This window comes from Periplaneta americana, chromosome 9, assembly GCF_040183065.1.
Source record: "Periplaneta americana isolate PAMFEO1 chromosome 9, P.americana_PAMFEO1_priV1, whole genome shotgun sequence".
NCBI lineage: Eukaryota > Metazoa > Arthropoda > Insecta > Blattodea > Blattidae > Periplaneta > Periplaneta americana.
The window spans coordinates 72,875,961-72,895,780 of NC_091125.1; the positions used below are offsets into that span (position 1 = coordinate 72,875,961).

Sequence of the window (19,820 nt, forward strand, 5' to 3'; positions counted from 1 at the left end):
CAGCTACGAGAGAGATCACTCCAGTAGGAGCATGAGATAGAGTAATCTCCCAGTCACCCAGGTAAAACAAATAAACAGTGTTCTGTGTCTAAGACAGAGTAAAGACAAGACAAATGCCATTACGAAATATGAATCGAACTAAACAATAACTTACGATAGTGGTAGTCTACAGTTTTGGATGGATCTCAGGTGGACATCTAATCATGCAGGGATTAAAATCTTCGTATTACTTTTTAATCAATCATAATGCGCGAAAAAAAGTATATTTCGTTTCTTTAAGGCCCAAGCCCAGTCCGAACCCGACAAGCATAAGTGAATTTCAACCAGAGTTCAGCCCATCCCATTCACATTCTCAGAAACCATTCAGCCATCCCCATACTACCAGTACATAACACAGCAGAACTTCAATTTGCTGTCACCACAAGTCTTCATAGTCATTAAATATTTGTTCCTTATTTCGTGGTTACCAAGTACAAAGGTGAACAAGAGAAGTGCTTTGACAGTTTGCTGTGCAGTTTTTAAATCAAAGTCACTTATCAACTACTTCAAATAACTAGAACTGACATGCATTTCATAATAAGAGAATCACATTATATTTCTTATGTTTTTTTAAATATATATTCAGAAATTCAAAGGAGTTCAAATCATTGAAATTTATTTTGCCATAACCGTGAAAAATAAAGACAAGAAGAAAATGTATGAGATTCATATGTGACTATGTCAATGATGCTGCATCCTTAGACAAAACAATACGCAATTGGTCTTGTATTATGCAACATGATCTCCATTCCTCATCACAAAAAAAAAAAAATGTCGAAACTCTCACTAGTGCCATTTCATGTATTATATTGGACTCAACTTACCAATCCTGTGAAGAATGCAAAAGAAGGTATAAATTCTTACTCACTCCAAAGCTACTTAAACCACACCCATCTTAAACGGCTCCCAAACTGATAACGTCCAGAATACAAGTATCATACATTGACTCACCACTATACCTGTATCATAGCCAGATAGGTCGTACCCATACACAATATGCAACGAATTTGTATCACAATAATTAATACACGATAAAATTTCGTTACACATCATATACGCAATTAACAAAATTCCAGAATGTCTGTAGCTCAGCACTAGCATGCGCTGGTGATGGACAAAGCAATCATTTCAGAGGATTTTGTTGGGGTACTTATTCGTTTTATGGGTAATTTATCCTTTCAAATACCCTTAACTTCAACATGTTTATGTATTTCTAATTTTGCCACACTCCAATTCTCCCTCATTTCATCTATCATTTACAATAGTTCAAAATAGTCTTCAGGGCAGTATGGCTCTCTGTACTGATATAGATTTTAAGAACTTAAGAATTTTAATTGTGCTCTGAGACCTGGGGTTTTATCATGTATTCGACTGGGGATGGAACTTGGCTCTGTCTGAGTTGAGGCAGGATGACCTTGTCCATTAGCATCTGAATTACAATTGTCACCCAGGGCCACCTGTTGGACTGAAACAATAATCCCACACAGGGCATACAATGGGCCAATGTGAGCTAGAGCCAGCTGCAGCTAGTCAACACAATTCAAGTCTCTCACAATTTATAAAATATATTTCCTATCTTACATCACGTAACAAACTGAAATCTGCGGCCCTCTTAATCTGTTTACGTCCAGAAACATACCTGGCTGGAGTGCTATATCCCTTTTTATATGATTTAGTTCATGGAGGTCGCGGATTTTTAGCCACCCAGAACACGAGCCACTTGCGCTTAAGCAATACTGCCTAGTTGTAATGCCAAGACTCAGTTTCTGTTGGTGGTGGTAAGTTAAATATTACATGCGTCCAGACAAAGTACTGTAGCCACAAAGAAGATGAAACATATGAACTAAGTCACGTGAAAAGTATTAGTCAAAACAAGACAACTGAATGGATGTTAATTCTCTTATTGAGTAGTTCTGTTGTGATGGATAGTGATAGCATGTGCAGGGACTCAGTGGTCAGCTAAGCTATGATATCAGTTCTCTTGAATGAGCATGACGAATCCTAGCACGATGTCCCTCTGAGAAAACTTTTATACTTGCCACCAGCTGAGCACATTACTTACTTCCAGCTGAGCACATTCTCAACCCACATCAGCTGACCAGCTGACTGCATTAAGATTCACTGAAATTCCAGGTTCCAAGCAGGCAATCCCACTTATTCTTAGAGCAGCTAGTGGTCGGGTAATGATATGGACTGGAGATAAGACAGAATGATGTTTAATGTGTGGAAAAGGAAAAACCCCGAGAAAAACTATGAAAAATCCCAGACCTGATCGTAACTCGAATCAGGACCATTTGCATGACAGGCAGACCACTTAGATACCGTAGAGACTTATGCTATTATATAAATTGCAATTGCAATACTGTTTCAGATATATTCATAAATTTCCTGAAATTCAATTTTTCAGCAAGTCCATGATATACATGTTTGCGTGTAACAATATTAAATATACAAATATTACTATGTCTAAAATTAACACTTTTCATTCATATCATTAAACACATCATTCGTCAGCTTTGATAGCGTAGTTGGTATAGTGCTTATGTGCTTGAGGTTGCGGGTTCGATCCTGGCCCAGGTCGATGGCATTTAAGTGTGTTTAAATGCGACAGGCTCATGTCAGTATATTTACCGACATGTAAAAGAACTCCTGTGAATAAAATTCTGGCACACCGGCAATGATGATATAACCTCTACAGTTGCGAGCATCATTAAATGAACCATAATTTTTTACACGTCATTCCTTCAGACCACCTCTGATCAGCTTTCACTACTTCCCCACTTCCAGATTCCCCTCTGATTTTCGCCTTCCGTCAGTGCTGGTAAGTTAAATCCCATACAGTAACTAACATCTCTTTTCATGATTTATACTACACAATGTTCCTGAATGATTCAACATGGCAATAATATGTATAATTGCTTACCAAACTGAAAATTGGAATGATTGGGACAGACATGATAGCAGCCACTAAGAATGCCTTCCACAATGAGTGCAGCGCCCATCGCATAGAACAGTCCATAATGTTGTGGGATTCCATAATACTGCAATAGAATCTTAATGTTACATAAAATCAATCTTTCACAACTCTCATTCTTTTAATACAATATAATTTAAGAATATACAGAATGATTCTGAAATAATGTGCCAAACTCATAGACATTGTAGACAGATGCAAATATAATACAAAATTCACATGTTCGGACACACGAACTATTTTATTATTATACAGGGTGTTTAAAAAATACGGGGCATAATTTCAACTATGTATTTCCCACATGTAGACAATCAAAATAGTTCATTACAACGTGTGTCCGGAAATGCTTCATTTCCGAGTTATGGCCTTCACAACATTGAAATTCACCAGAACGTTTTTCTTTCCGCAGGTCGTTGTCATTACAGAAGATGTTCAAAATGTCCACCTCCTGCTTGAATACAGACCTCACATCGATGTCTCACTGACCTGCGAACACGATCCCAAACTCCAGGAGTATTGCGTATGTCCTCAGAACATGCCACAATTCGATTCCGAAGGGATTCCAAATCAGGCACCGGAGACGAATAAACCAATGATTTTAAATGGCCCCACAAGTAGAAATCGAGAGGGTTCAGATCAGGTGAGCGTGGAGGCCAAGCAATTGGGCCACCTCTACCTATCCATCGATCGGGAAACCTTCGGTCCAAGTACCGGCGAGCTGTACGACTGAAGTGTGCAGGAGCGCCATCATGCAAGAAGTGAATGTGTTGACGATTGATCAGTGGAGTGTCTTCTAAAACATGAGGTATGGTGTTTTCCAGGAAGTTTGTGTACGCCTGCCCCGTAAGTCTGTTTACAAGTACATGGGGTCCAACTAATCGATCACCAATGATAAAGGCCCACATGTTGAGGGAGAACCGCACCTGGTGATGAGATGGAACAGTTGCACGTGGGTTTTCATACGCCCACACATGCTGATTGTGGAAATTTGTTATGCCATCTCATGTGAACTGTGCTTCATCTGTAAATAATACCAAGGCAGGAAAGTTCGGATTTACACCACACTGCTGCAAGAACCACTGACAGAACCTAACTCGTGCAGGGTAATCTGCTGGTGACAGGGCCTGTACACATTGCAAATGATAAGGATACAATTGATACTCTTTCAACAGTCTCCAGACAGTCGTATGAGGAACATTGACTTGCAACACTACCCTTCGTGTGCTGATAGGAGTCATGTTCACAGCCTCCAGAATCTCCTCCTGTACTTCTGGAGTTGTAGATCTTGGTCGTCCCCTTCCCAAACCAGGAGAGTTAAATTTTCCATACTCGCACAGACGGTAATGGAGACGTACAAATGTCTTCCGATCTGGACATTGTCGCTGTGGGTACCTTTCCTGGTACAAACGATGAGCCAGCGCAGCATTGCCGTCCGCCTTACCGTACATGAAGTGTATCTCTGCCAGCTCTTGATTTGAATACATGTCGCACAGTCTAATGCCTACACAACACTGAATGTAACCTTCACCTCGGAATGAACTGTCAGAGTGCCCTCTTAATGTCTCCTTTGACAGCAACGACCTGCGGAAAGAAAAACGTTCCGGTGAATTTCAATGTTGTGAAGGCCATAACTGGAAATAAAGCATTTCCGGACACATGTTGTAATGAACTATTTTGATTGTCTACATGTGGGAAATACATACCTGAAATTATGCCCCGTATTTTTTAAACACCCTGTATAGGTTAGGTATACTCGTATATTATATACAACACTATTCGATGGATTGATCAATTAATTTAATACCTTCTCGTTGCCAAACTTTCAGAACGGCCCCGAGGTTCACTCAGCCTCCTATAAAATTGAGTACCGGGTCTTTCCCGGGGGGTAAAAGGCGGTCAGAGCGTGGTGCCGACCACACCACCTAATTCTAGTGCCGAGGTCATGGAAAGCATGGGGCTCTACCTCCATGCCCCCCAAGTGCCTTCATGGCATGTTACGGGGATACCTTTACCTTTTTTATAATTTTATATAATGAATTTAAAAGCGAACTGAATACATGAATCAGTAAGTCAATTTGTTTTATATGTCAACATTAATGAACAGGCAATTGTATACACAAGCTGAAAACCAATGAAATCAATAATTAGTGAAATATTGTCATCCTATATATTTATTCAGTTCACTTTTCACTTCCTTTACACATCTGTTCAAACTTCTCATCTCTTGAATTGAATTTAAATGGGTGGGCTATGGCAGTCCTAGCACTGCGACCTAAAAGACCTACTGCACCTCCCCATCATACTATCCTATCAGTCCAATAGTTTGATGTTGATAGTTCATCAAGCTTTGGAGAATGTTTTCCAAAAATGAGAAGTCTTTGATGGGCGAGTGCATTGCAGTCACACAACAGATGAGCTGCAGACTCATCTCCCTGTGAACAATGAGCACGTTATGGCCCATCTTGTGCATAATATACTGTAAGGAATCCGATTGCCCAGCAGAGCTGTTTCTTACTCAATTTTAACAAGTCGCTTGACCAGCTTTTATGAAAATCTCTTACGAGGGTCTTGGAATGTCTCCAGCCCTCACTTGAGTTCCAATAGTTTTTGTGTTTCTTAAGGGCCCAGTCCCTGAAAACCAGCTTTACTGGTCTTAGATTCTAATCTTTAATCTCTTACTTCTAGTAATATTCACAAAACTGCCTCATGGACTCTATAAAATATACCTTGTAGATTGTGTATGTGACTGCGGGTTACCACTCTCCTAGACATAGCTTCCATTTGCTAATTCAGTTGAATTTCCATTATAAGTCCCTTGATTAACCAATCTGCAGATTATCTGATGTCAAAAAAGAGACCATTTTAAGTCGTCTACTACAGTAATGACTTATACTGCTATTTTCTACTTCTGAATTGTGTCTACTGTAATTGTGTAACTTTTGTTCAGTTCATAAAAATTTCACCTCACACCACCTTGCTCGAATATTTCTTAGTAATTAATAAGCTTAGAACGGATATAAAGAAAGAAAATTAGTTACAGGTAAGTGCAGAAAAAATGACTTTTTTAAGGCACCTTAAATGCACCAAATAGAGTGAGGTCCATTAAATGTAATATGGATTATCTGTTTTTTCCATTAACTGTTCATTATGTCCCAACCACTAAAACAGATAATCAGAGTTGCATTGTATATCATACAGTTATTTCTGCAATAGATTAAATAACCATGTGTAGTATATGAGTGTAACAACTGTAATCCATAACTAAACAACAACCCAATTAGCATAGCATCATCTTGACTATGATAGTTGTTTTGTTAATGATCAGCATTGTGTCTAGGAGAACAGCTTTACTACTGTGAATGTAAATAAAGTGACTCCTGCATTGTCTAATAGCCAAATCTAATACTTAAGTAATCCACAAATGTGAATTTTATTTATTGCATTTCTGTTGATCTAAGCTATAACACTTAAAAAGTTTCTACAGTTACACCACATGAGAAAATATGTGTTTAGAAGGTTAGAAGCTTTCTTTCTGCAAACTCTTCATTATCCTGAATAATCAACATCTAACTTCATATCAGTTACAAACCACATATAAAATTACTCTATTTGAACGATATAAACTAAAACAGGAATCCAACATTAAAAAAATGATAATTAAAACATTTAATAAAATCAGAAAGAACGTGAATAAAGTCTAATACATCCATCATTCCATTTACCCTTGAGTGCTGATCATCTTCAACATAAACTCTGCTAGCAACAATGCACTTCTATTAGTACTAGTACGAGCTGAAAAGAGTTCCGCAAAAAGATTTTCAGAATCGATTTTAGGATTTCTGTTGCAGCTGTTCAAGCTTACTGTGCTGAAAATGATAGAATTTAAGTCCAGACTATTCCTGCCTTCAGCCAACAGATTTATGCCACTTATACACTGCACAACAAATCGATCTTCTCGACTACAGATTTATTAGAATATTTTAAAGTTTTAGTTAACATTTTGTCTAACTACTGATAGAATTTTATATTTTCACTTTGTTCAATAAACTTAGCAACTACCAGTGCAATACAGTTCATTTAAGTTAAAATTACTGTCGTGTATAATGCACAGCAGCACCATATGACTACTCATCCACTAAATTATTGTTCCCTGCTGTATGTCTTTTGTAAGAGATGTGTTATGATATGGAAACACTCTGCCTCTTCTGAAAGATTTTGTGTCTCATATTGAATTTGTCAGTATACTACAGCAGAATTCGTAAACCAAAAATGTCCACGGAAAATCGAACAGCAAAGGGAAATATGTTATCTTACCTTATCTAACCTGCTACCCGACTGGCGGTGCATTATATCTCTGCGATATGTGAGTATAATGAAAAGTAGACCCAGCAGTCCATAGCCGATGTTGGAGAACACATGATTGAAGTCACTGAGCAGTCCTAATGGGTGGGCACACAAGAAGTTGTAATAGCACAGATCCTGGTTTCCTGTCTGATTCAGAACCTGGAAATAAATTATGTATTGCAGTCCTTGTACAGTTCCAGAAAAAAAAAATGGCCCGAGTCTTGATGGGAGTTCACCTGTATGTGGGCAACAAATTTCGCATGACTGTGCACAAATAGCATAAATAGAGACACTCTTGCTTATTGTACATGCGCAATGCATTGTGTAAATGGAACTTAGCGAAATTAGTTGGGCCATTTTCTTTTTCTGGAACTGCACATTAGTCATACCAACATGACTCAATCACAATGGCACAAAGCAGTCACAACACTTTTTAGTCGCAACAAAGCAGCATGTATTTTACTTCAGCAGCTAAAACATTGGCTATGACAGCTCCTCCTTCGAAAGTGGGGAAAAGAAGTCACAGAATTTGACCTGACTATTTCATTACAGGTTTTTATTTTATATCACTGCAAAAATTTCCTAGTATTGCCCTCATTTCTAAAGAACAGAAAACTATGCTCCAGTCATCTTGTTAAGAGTGCTCTACTGTTGTCTGTCTCTTCAGGGCTGCAACTAGGGTTGTGTCACATAGGGCACATACCACTCCTCGATGGGTTGGTGAGGAAGGTATTGGCAAGCTTTAATATTCTATTATACATTAAATTAATAAAATTGATTTTAAGTCAGTTTGTAATCTTGTTAAATTTAACAACTTAATCTACAGATATACCGGATATTTCTGTGCTGATGTTATAAACATTCAGGGATGATGGAGGGATGACTTAGATAAGGAATCCTGATCTGGAAATGTCTCAGTCGAAAGTTATAAGCCACAAAAATGTTTTTCGTAGATTGCAGAAGATGTAACAGTAGTGAAAGGGTTAGCAACCCCGTCAACAAGTAGGCATACAACAGAAGGGGTTGAGGAAAGTAAACCCCACTAATGAACTGTATGTGGCGTTATTTGTATTTCGACATGATTAATCCTGAGGTAAAAGTGTTTAGAATGCAGTCTGTATTTACATGTTGAAGGGTGCACTTGATCAGTCTGAGTGAATTGAAGTATGCAGATGCGAAACTTGTGTACTGACAAGCAAATGGAAACAATAAGGAAGTATAAAGGTTTTATTGGGTTATGTATCCACATAGGAGACATCCAGCATATACCATGTTTCCAAGATTCTTCCAATGGTTATAGGGAAACTGAGAAATTTCCACCACAATTCCACGACTGAGGAGGAAGACGAACTGCACAGACTCTTAACTTTGAAGAAGCAGTGTTTAATCATGTGGCGGAGGAATCTTCAATATGCGCTCGAGCAGTAGCACAGGAAATGGGTGTTGCACACAGTATTGTTGGACCATCAGATCTGTGCCCCCGTAAGATATGCGAACTGAACCCTAATTCCTTCTCAGCCTCGGTAATTCATTTCTCTCCCTGCATTCCTATCTCTTTCCCTTTCTCTTCCCCACTACCCACAATTTTGAGCCTTCTTGCAGGACAGTTTATTTGCACTTGCAGTCAACATGAATACTGTAGCACGGAGTGGCAAAAGAAATATTATGAAAGAGTAATGGAACCTCACTCTATTTGGTGCATTTAAAGTGCCTTAAGAAAGAAATATTATTAAGCAAGTGATAGCATTCTGCTATTAAGAGAAACAAACAGATCAATATCTGTTTCCTATAAATCAGGTAACGAAAAGAGCAGCTGCGATCACAGGTGAGGCTTATTTTATTTCAATTGATTATGTATTAAAATTACTTACTTAACTAATATTGATGTAATACATTTTTATGTAATTTATATAGACAGGTCAAAGCGCCTAATAAAGAAAATCAGGAGATAGGGAGTCTGTGCAGGAGATGAAATGCTAGAATCACCAGGGAAGAACAGATCAAGAGAACCTTTAATTCTTGTAGATGATATGGACCGATATATTATAAGAAGAAGAAAGATACAAGAATTTTATACCATGCAGAAAGAAGTTCTGACATTGAAGAAATTATTGAAGGTTGCGAGAGAAGCAATAAATTTCCAAGATGGGAGAGAAACGTTACAGGTTAATAGAAGAGGAAGCAGCTAGATTTGTTATCAACTTGGGTGAAGACAGCAGCACCCGCAATAGTAGTGACTCAGATTCAGATATGTCCGGGATACACCCTCTGTAATTTCATGCATAATACAAGTTTTGGTCTTTTGTAAATATGTAAATTATTTTTATAAGCATAAATTAGAACTCCTGCAATTATCAGTGTGTTATGTTCTATAATAGTAAATATGTAAATAAGATCGTAGCATGTAGTAACTTCGCCAAAGTCGGTCCCTAGCCCAGATGAGAAAGAAAGAGGGTACATGACTATGTGTTCATTCATTCCTACAATTCTATAATTTTATTAGGACTTCAAGATCAAGTTCCAAACCTAACAAAGTAAGATAACGAGATGAAGGAGAAGTATTTATGACGAAAACATTTCTCTTTAAAAACGAAATAGATTCCCTTCACATAATTTCCATTTAACCAACAAATATCCAATGTGATCATATAATTATCTCCAAATAATCGTAGAAGTCAATCAGCGTCATTACACCTACATAAATTAAATTATGAATAAGTAATAATTAATCTCACATTATTAATGATCAATATTCAAGAGACATGACATGTTTGAAGGAAGTTTGGCAACATCCCTATTCAGCACGGTTCATGGCCTGCTGTTTGGCGTGGTGGGAGGAAATCTGGTGGAATAGAGTGAGTAGAGGCATTAACTTTTCCAAGAACGACAACAGCGCTGAAGGTGCACAGATCCGATGGTCTGACAAGTGTTTGAAAAGTACTACGGGAACAACAGTTGCATCCCATCTACCCAAAGGAAGTTCATGCCTTACTCATTCATAAACTATTGTTGTTGTTTAGTCAACTGTGATACCAAGAAGACACCATTTATGAGGCAACTAGGCCACGAGATAATGGGGTAGGGTGGTCAGTTACTTTCCCCCCTCCTCATAAACTATAATGCTTACAATTAGTATGGACAGAACTGTGCTTCTTAAACTTTTTATAGTTATACAGGAACCTTTGGCCCATAGTATCTAGGGCAATGTTTCAAGCAGATAAAGCAATCATGAAGGCAATAAATAGGGGAAAATGGGAAAAGAGAATTATTAAAAAGTGGTATCAAGAAGTCTTTTTCGCGTTTATCAGAGACAAGACTTTTAGATTCGAGGGTCACTGTGACACTCTTGTTTAGAAGGTATCCCTGTAGCAGAATTATTCCAAATTCCTCCTGAAACAACTGGTAAAATACAACCTTCGGACAGATTTTTTTTTTTCCAGTAATGGAAGTGTTTATGCCAGCACCTTATAGGATCACTGACAAGATTTACACATCCTGAAATAAATGTTTTTTATAGAGACACCATCTGCAAGCTCCAATTCTTTATTCATCATCAATTTGCCTCTACATGATTCGCAATATGATTAAACATTCGTGGTTTGCAACAAAATACACATCAAAGCAACCACCAGTGTTTCTAATCCCCCAGCAGTAATGCATATTGGTAGTGATATGTCTTCTTCATGAAGTACATTTATAAATACTAATATTAATGGATCACCGTGACATTTCTAACAGTTTAAATAAATTAGCAATGACTATGATGATTGAGAAGAAAATTTAGAAGGATTTCACACAAATTACCAAATTCTACATATTCGACCATCTATAACTTAATTCACATTAGCCGATACAGAATGTCTTATATTTTGTCTCCATGCTCTGTACTTCTTACAGAAAATATTTTATTTTTTTTTTTATCTCAAATCAATAAGTCCATTAATGTATGAATAAGTTAACCAGGAATTGGATATAGAAATCCGTGGGTCCAATGATAATGTTTGTCCTAAGATATAATGTAGTGCAATATTCTCTTCAACTGATTAGAAGTATGATGACACCAAGCAATAAAATGACGACATTAGAAACATGTACATAGTAATGCCCACTTACCTGCTGGTATGTGATCACAAGTTGCACAACTGGCAGAGAGTAGAACACTGCAACAGTCAGGAGATTCCACAGGTACAGTTGTGACTTCTTGCGCAGGATTCTAGGATCTTTACGGGCGAGATCATACACAGTCAACACTGTTTTAGTCCTGGTGAAAGAAAACATATTTTCTCAGAGCCTGTCCAAATCCACAAAAATACCACTGTACCTATGTTATGTTTACAAGGAAAACTAAAATAATAATAATAATAATAATAATAATAATAATAATAATAATAATAATAATGATGATGATGATGATGATGATGATGATGATAATAATAATAATAATAATGTCAAAACAAATTCAGCGCAGTATGCGTAATTAAGCTTCCAGGTTATAAGGTCCATAACAAAATGTCCACAAGTACAAAAGGTCCACATAAAAGTGTCCACAAACTAAATAGTCCAACATTTAAAGTCCTACATATAATTTGTACAAGAAGTGAAAATGCCCAACATCTATGTGGTCCACCATATTATAAAGCCCATCATACGAAAAGGTCCATCATACGAAAGGTCCATACAAAAAAGGTCCAACATACAAAGTTGTTCAACAGAGATGAGTTACTAACTGTAATAATCTGTTGGGTATAACAATAGCAATTTGTTTGGGATTTATTAAATGAAAGATTTGTGGACGATATCTTGGACTTAGCATCCTACATTGAAATTACATATATTATACTGGTCATCCGGCAAGAGAGCGAAGGCGAGCAGTTTCCCTAGATTTTCTCCTGAGACATGGAACGTCTATGAATTAGTGATTAATGGCAGACAGCATACGAATAATGTGGTTGAAGGATTCCACTCTCAATTCCAACGACTTGTGGTGGCACATCACGTGAACATTTGGAGATTCATTAGCCATTTGCAACAACAGCGAGTGGAAACAGAACATTTAGTAACACAGGTCCTCCTTGGTGGGCATACAAATATTAAGCGGCCAGTAAATAAACGGTATATCAATAATCAAACGAGAATTTTCAACACTGTCGGTAATTACAAAGATGGGAATGAAATTTTTCGATATCTTAGAGCGATATCATACCATTTGAAATTATATAGTGACCCTCAAGAAGAACAATAGATGTATCTTTTGTAATTATGTAACATGTATAACATAATTGAAAAGATCAATAAATTTCTCGGCACTTTCCTTGCAGTTTTCCTTGTCGGACATTTTAGGGAAATGGACGAATTTATTTGTGGACATTTTTAAGTGTAGGACATTTTCAAGAAGAGGACTTGCTGACAGTGGACCTTTACAGGTAAGGACATTTTTATGGCATGGACCAATTTTCTATGTGGACATTTCTAAACGTTGGACATTTTCGTAGAGAGGACCTATCGCAAACTGGACCATATCTCACTTAACCGTAATTAACAACAAAACAAGTTAAATTCTCAGAAGAAAGCATATTATTTCTGGGGAAACATTCTGATTCTAGTGGCCATAATATTATTAACATTACTTCAGTCATAAAATGACTGTAATAGAAATAATTTACAACAATAACTCTATCACCATACATAAATTCTGAATACTGGTCGAATCATAAACTTCTGAAAATCTTAAGCCTAGTCACACAGTCACGATATTTTAACACATGAAATTCATTTGTAAAGGCATAACATATTCGGGCAAAAGTAATTCAGCACCAATTCATCAGCTTTCACATTCTGAAAGAACTTAATACTCAGCTTGATACTGTGAGATTTAGCTCAATTTAAGTACAACACTGAGTAACCTGTATGTGCCCACACTAGTCGCATCATTAATCATAGCTAGACTGAGGATTTATATGCACTACAAAATAGTATTCCTACTACATACATATTTAATCACACCCAATATCAGATATTTCTAGACACTTAGCTGTGATGTGGGAAGCAATGCATATCATGTCCAATCAGAGAAGCCTTTAGAGAAGTTGAAATAAATACAAGTGCAGTGTCTCTTGATAAATGCTGTAACAGTAATTTGCATGTGTAATACACTTGATGCGCTGTTCAATATATGACTACATGTCTGCTTTATGTACTACTAGATAAAGACTGGAAGATTTGAAGTTCGTAACATTGTAAACCACGCTTTCTCAACCGTAACATACACCATACCTATCCAAATACAGTAGACGTCATTTTTAGCTTATAGTGCATATAAATCCTCAGTCTAATCATATCTGAGGATTTCGTCCTAAATGCCTATTCTGATCCTTAATCAAAAGATATAAGCTCTTCAGATTTAAATTCGTTTTAGGTAATTTGTGGTGAGTATATATGGCACTTTTGTACCATGCCAAGTCATGGTCTAAGGCAGTGGTCGTCAGCACAGAGCACCCTGGGGCTAGCATCTCTTACCCACAAACACAGTGCACCATGGTGCACTCGTAGCTGCTAGCGGGTATGCTCTCTACTTCTTCCTGCTGCACAATGAGGCTTGCCCTTTGCACATTTCAGCGAATGCTGATGACCACTGGTCTAAGGCATCAAATTTCAGGCAGTGTATGCGATCAATGCTCATCCAGCATCATAATGAATTTGGGAGCTAAGGTAGGTAGTAAAATAAGTTCTGTGAACCATCTATAATGGCTGGAGGAATTATTGTACTAACCACACGATACCTCTGTACCTTAGCATACCGCTTGGTGAATTAGGGTTCTTTTCCGCGGATATTTAATAATAATAATAATAATAATAATAATAATAATAATAATAATAATAATAATAATAATAATACCTCTGTACTGGATGGATAATTGTTCACCTCTGCTAAGGCATGTGGACGAGAGGACAGTAGTCAGCTAGTCGCCATGAACCTCTATGGGCTGTCGTGCACAGGATTATCATCATCATCATCATCATCATCATCATCATCATCAATACAATATATGGCACTTTTATAATGCCTATAATTGCATATTTCAGTCACAAGTGCCTATATTTATGTCACTGCCTTTTTAACCTTCTTTATACCAAGCTCTAGATATACAGAGTGTCCCAAGTTGATGTATACACATTTTGAAACACTATTTCGCAGCAACGAGATGAGACAGAAGTACGATTTTTGTGCTTTTTATTCCTTAAGCCCGTACATGTTCAAAAGGGCCTCCTCCTGCCACAGTACACTCCCAACAATACTGTACAACAGAGTGACAAAACGAATGGATTGTTGCTAATGGAATATCATTACAGGCATGTTCAATCTGAACTCTCAGTTCCTCCAGTGTTTGTGGTTTTGTGGCGTACACTGTGTCCTTTAGAGCTCCCCATAGGTAGAAGTCTGGAGGGGTTAAATCCAGAGATCGAGGCGGGAACTCCGCAGCACTTCCTCTTCATCCTATCCATCTCTGATTGAATGTGTGATTGAGAAAATTCCTCACATTGACATGAAAGTGAGCTGGAGCCCCATCTTGTTGAAAGTAAAACCCATTTTCATTCTCAAAGAGGTCATGAAGACGTGGAATCATGGTTTCCAACATTTGCAGGTATTTCTCACCTGTGACAGTCCCTTCAAAGAAGTACGGCCGAATTATTCCTCTGGAAGACAGATTGCATCATACTGGAAGATTGAAGACCTTTTCTTGAAAGATGTGTGGATTTTTGTTAGTCCAGTACACACAATTGTGCCAGTTAATTATGCCATTAAGTTTAAATGTGGCTTCATCTGACTAAACAATTAAGTTTTGAAAATCTTCCCTTTCATCACACATGTTCAAGAACCACTCACAAAATTCCAGTCGCCTATCTGGGTCGTCCTCATTTAGTGGATGGACAAGTCTCGGAATGTAAGCCTTCCATTTTTGAGCTCGCAAAATTCGATGAACACTGGATTTGCTGATACCAATCTCACGAGAACATTGCCTCATTGACTTCTTTGGAGATTGTGCAAAACCCTGCATGACTGCATCAACACTCCCATTATCGGTGGAATTTCTGTTTCTTCCGCACCGCTCCTTCAACACATCTTGCACCATTCCGTCGATTTCAAATTTGTCTCGGATTCTTGTGATAGTTAACCTGTTGGTGGTTATTCTCCACTTTCCAATAACATTTCGGTATCCACTTACGTTCATCGAAAGATAATTGCACTGCCATGTTTGTTTATAAACAGATGAACATGTTTCCATGTTTTCCACTGCCTTCTGAATCATAAACTGCAAAAATCGTATTTCTATCTCATTTCTTTGCTGTGAAATAGTATTTCAAAGAGTGTATACATCAATTTGGGAAACTCCATATACACGGATTACCATATGGTGTATAAGAAAATCATAAACATTCACAAATGTTCAAATCACAAACATTTTTACTAATTACATACCACTTGTATTACAGTAGGCTTATTACTTAACACATACTAAGAATAAACATTTCTTAATATAGCGCAAAATAAAAAAAACAAATATAGCAAATCTACGTGACACTAAAGATTTTGCTACACAGACTTGATTTTCTTGGTGATCTTCAATACTCATTTCTATTATCTTATAACCAGGGTGTACACTGCAGACAAATAAAATACACTTATTATCATTTCTTCTACACTATTACTATTACTATGATGTACCGAAGTACATACAATATTTGTGTGCAGGAATTCTGCATTACCATATGGTGAAGAATGGGTAGAATGGAGAAAAATTCTCTCCGGCACGGGACTCGAACAGAGAGGTAGAACTTAAACTGAGAAGGATTCAATCCGGCATCGGAACTATGTAGAATCCGGTGTGGCTTAGTGGATAAAGCGTCAGCACTTACAGCTGAAAACTCGGATTTGAATCCCGATGCTGGAGAGAATTTTTCTCCATTCTACTTCTACACTAGCTTATAATATTCAGATGCATCAGGACTTTCATTATGAACTGAACCAAACTGTTATAATGACTGTAACTTCGTCTATGTCTCTTTGACGTGTTGATCTAATTTTTTATCTGGAATTTATTGTTTCTGACATTTTATCTTCTTTAGCTTTCGATAATTTTCGTAGTAGAAATAAAAAAAACACAAAGATGCAGGTGGTGACATCTCACAAGATAAATAATTATTAGTGTGTCAACATATTATGCCGCAAATGATATTAATGATCAGTCTGACTCAACAATGTATTGTAATACTGTATTTGTAATGAGTTTGTTGAGCAGGGAATATAATGCAGTTGAACTAACACAGCAAGTAACATATTTATATACACAAAACATTTATAATACGAAATACAAAGCAGGGTACAACTGTACGCTAGTTGGATAATTCGTTGACAAAATTTTATTAACGAATTATTATATTTATATCTTCCTGTAACCACTACAGGTTGCCCTTGACAAAGAGTACCATGATACAATAATTATAGAGTAAATGCCTTGAGGCTTAATGAAACATTCTTGTTACAGTGAAAAATAACAATTTGAAATAGACTAAAACACACAATAATATATGAAGTAACATCAAGAAGATGTGAATTAAAGTCATGGTCCATATATATGATGCCTGAAAATAGCTACTGATTCTTTGAGTGTTGCAATTGTTATATCTCTTAAAATATCTTTATGCAGGCCAAAAGATTTACAGAAGTCGACTAGGAACAGGAGTATGGTCTCACGGGCTCCTATCATTAGTCCCGCAATGATGATAGATTCCAGATGGTATTTATCCTTATAAAAACTGATTGAAGGTTCATATATATTCCTTTTTTCCTTGTGTACTTCTTCTGGCTATGTTCATGCGATTCGAATCTCATAGTAGGGTCTATGATGTAACCTTCAAGAGAGGGAGATTTAAATGCAATTACGTCAATTCTTCCATTACTGCCCTCACTGGATATGCCATGTACTTCTTCATATACTGAATAACCTTTGTTCCTTAAGGCAGTTGCTATTATAGATCTTACTGTATGATGCAACATATTTCGTAGAAGTTCACCATGTGGACAGGCCTCCAGGACATGGGCAAGGGTTTCAACCTTCCTGTCACAACTTCGACAGAGGTTACTGCACGAAGACCTGCCAGGTACACTAAGCACAACTGACACATTTGCATTCATCTTGATCACTTCCCTCCACTCACTACAGGGAAGACCCTTGTGATTCCGGATCCACTTATTGGCCGAGGTATATTTGCGGTATAAGAATACACCTTTGTCTTGATGTTTTTTCTGCTTTCAATTCTCAAACGTTTTTTCTCTTAATACTTGCCGTACTTTTCGCGTATCTGCAGTGCCAGATATGTCTAAAATATTTGCTGATTCAGTGATACTGAGTGCTGTTAGACTGGATGTAATTTCTTGGGACAATTGCCTTGTAGCATGTAGGAAAAAATTATTGGATTTAAGCAATATCTTACATGCATTTATATGTTGTAAGCATAATTCCCATGCTGAACAAAATAAACCTAATCCCTTGAATTTTTGTCTATATACAACATATCTCTAGGAAGGTCATTTACAGGCAGTTACAATATTTCTTTCAGTACACCCATTATCATAATATCTACATCCACTATGAATTTATGAACAATAAGTATGGAATATTGCTAATAACTTCTTAAATTTTAATTTTACAAAAAAAAAAAGTTTTATACAAAAGCTGTTGGAGATAAACCATACAATATGATACCAGTGTTCGAAAAACATGATTTATTCAGGTATACAGAATGTGATAGTAAACTTATTTTTTTTTTAAATGGCATCCTATATTAAAACTTATATATTCCAAATCTCCATTAAATTTTACATATGAATGTGTAGAAATTTTACCTATTTACCCGTTTCATGTCTTTTAACGATTTATTAAACTCGTTTCTTGGACTTCAAACTTCAGACAAATAAGTATGTGAAATCATGTTGAGTAGGTCATAAAAGTGCACAAAACACTTTCACTAACAAAATTTGACAACAGATGCTCAAAATAAGAACCATTCACAGCCAAACAATGTCCCAGTCTACCACAGAAACAGTTCATTGTCTTTCTCACAGTTACAGGATTGATCTGTTCCATCTCATATTTACTGTCCGCGAAACTTATCTAGGCACCTAAAAGAGAGAGGTGCGGGGAGTAGAGGGGTCGCTTCTAGAGGTAGTGGGGCAGGAGAGGGAAAGATGGTCTACGAGGGGGGTAAAATACATTTGCTTGCTTAGTGTGATCTGTACTCGCAGTAATTTTGCATTCTGTAAAGACATATTTATGCAATGGCCGGTAGTAATACGAGCTGCAACAAGGTTATACGCGCCTTCTATACTCGAAGTTGCCGGTTCGATCCCGGCCGAGGTCGATGACATTTAAGTATGTGTAAATGCGACAAGCTCATGTCAGTAGATTTACTGGCATGTAAAAGAAGTCCTGCAGGACAAAATTCCGGCACACCGGCGACGCTAATATAATCTCTGCAGTTGCGAGCATTGTTAAATAAACCATAATTTAATTTTAATTTAGCGTACACAGTAAGGAGATAATAAGGTCAGTGGTTGTTTGTTGCGATCAAGAGGCAAAAGAGAAATGTCTTACTTACTTACGACTTTTAAGAAACCTGGAGGTTCATTGCCGCCCTCACATAAGCCCGCCATCAGTCCCTATCCTGAGCAAGATTAATCCAGTCTCTACAGTAATCATATCCCACCTCCTTCAAATCCATTTTAATATTACCCTCCCATCTACATCTCGGCTTCCCCAAAGGCCTTTTTCCCTCCAGCATCCCAACTAACAGTCTGTATACATTTCTGTATTCACCCATATGTGCTGCATGCCCTGCCCATCTCAAACGTCTGAATTTAATGTTTCTAATTATGTCAGGTGAAGAATAAAATGTGTCCAGTTCTGCGTTGTGTAACTTTCTCTACTCTCTTGTAACTTCACCCCTGTTAGCCCCAAATATTTTCCTACGCACCTTATTCACAAACACCCTTAACCTCTGTTTCTCTCTCAAAGTGAGAGTCAAGTTTCACAACCATACAGAATAACTGATACTGTTTTATAAATTCTAACTTTCAGCTTTTTTGAGAGCTGATTGGATGACAAAAGGTTCTCAACCTAATAATAGCAGGCATTTCCCCTATTTATTCTGCGTTTAATTTCCTCCGAGTGTAATTTACATTTGTTACTGTTGCTGTATTTGAATTCTTCCACCTCTTCAACGGATAAATTTCCAATCTCTATATTTCCATTTCGTACTTTGTTCTAGTCACGAGATATAATCATATACTTTGTCTTTTCGGAATTTATTTCGAAACGTATCTCTTTACTTGCTTCAAGTGTTTTCCCTAATAATTTATGGATTTTATAATACATCTAGACGACACCAGCAGTGTTGACTATGA

General features: G+C 37.2%; 1 protein-coding gene across 3 annotated transcripts in view; it reads right to left on the reverse strand.

The window, feature by feature from the left end:
* The window catches only part of LOC138706089 (SID1 transmembrane family member 1-like), a 51,808-nt gene that overhangs the window by 13,708 nt on the left and 18,280 nt on the right, over positions 1-19,820 (reverse strand). For all 3 annotated transcript variants that reach the window (XM_069835036.1, XM_069835037.1, XM_069835038.1), the window contains 3 exons: positions 11,471-11,618; positions 7,328-7,516; positions 2,963-3,080 (listed from right to left, as the gene is read on the reverse strand). In XM_069835036.1, coding sequence (XP_069691137.1) covers positions 2,963-3,080; positions 7,328-7,516; positions 11,471-11,618 — 455 coding nt within the window. The remainder of the gene's footprint in view (positions 1-2,962; positions 3,081-7,327; positions 7,517-11,470; positions 11,619-19,820) is intronic.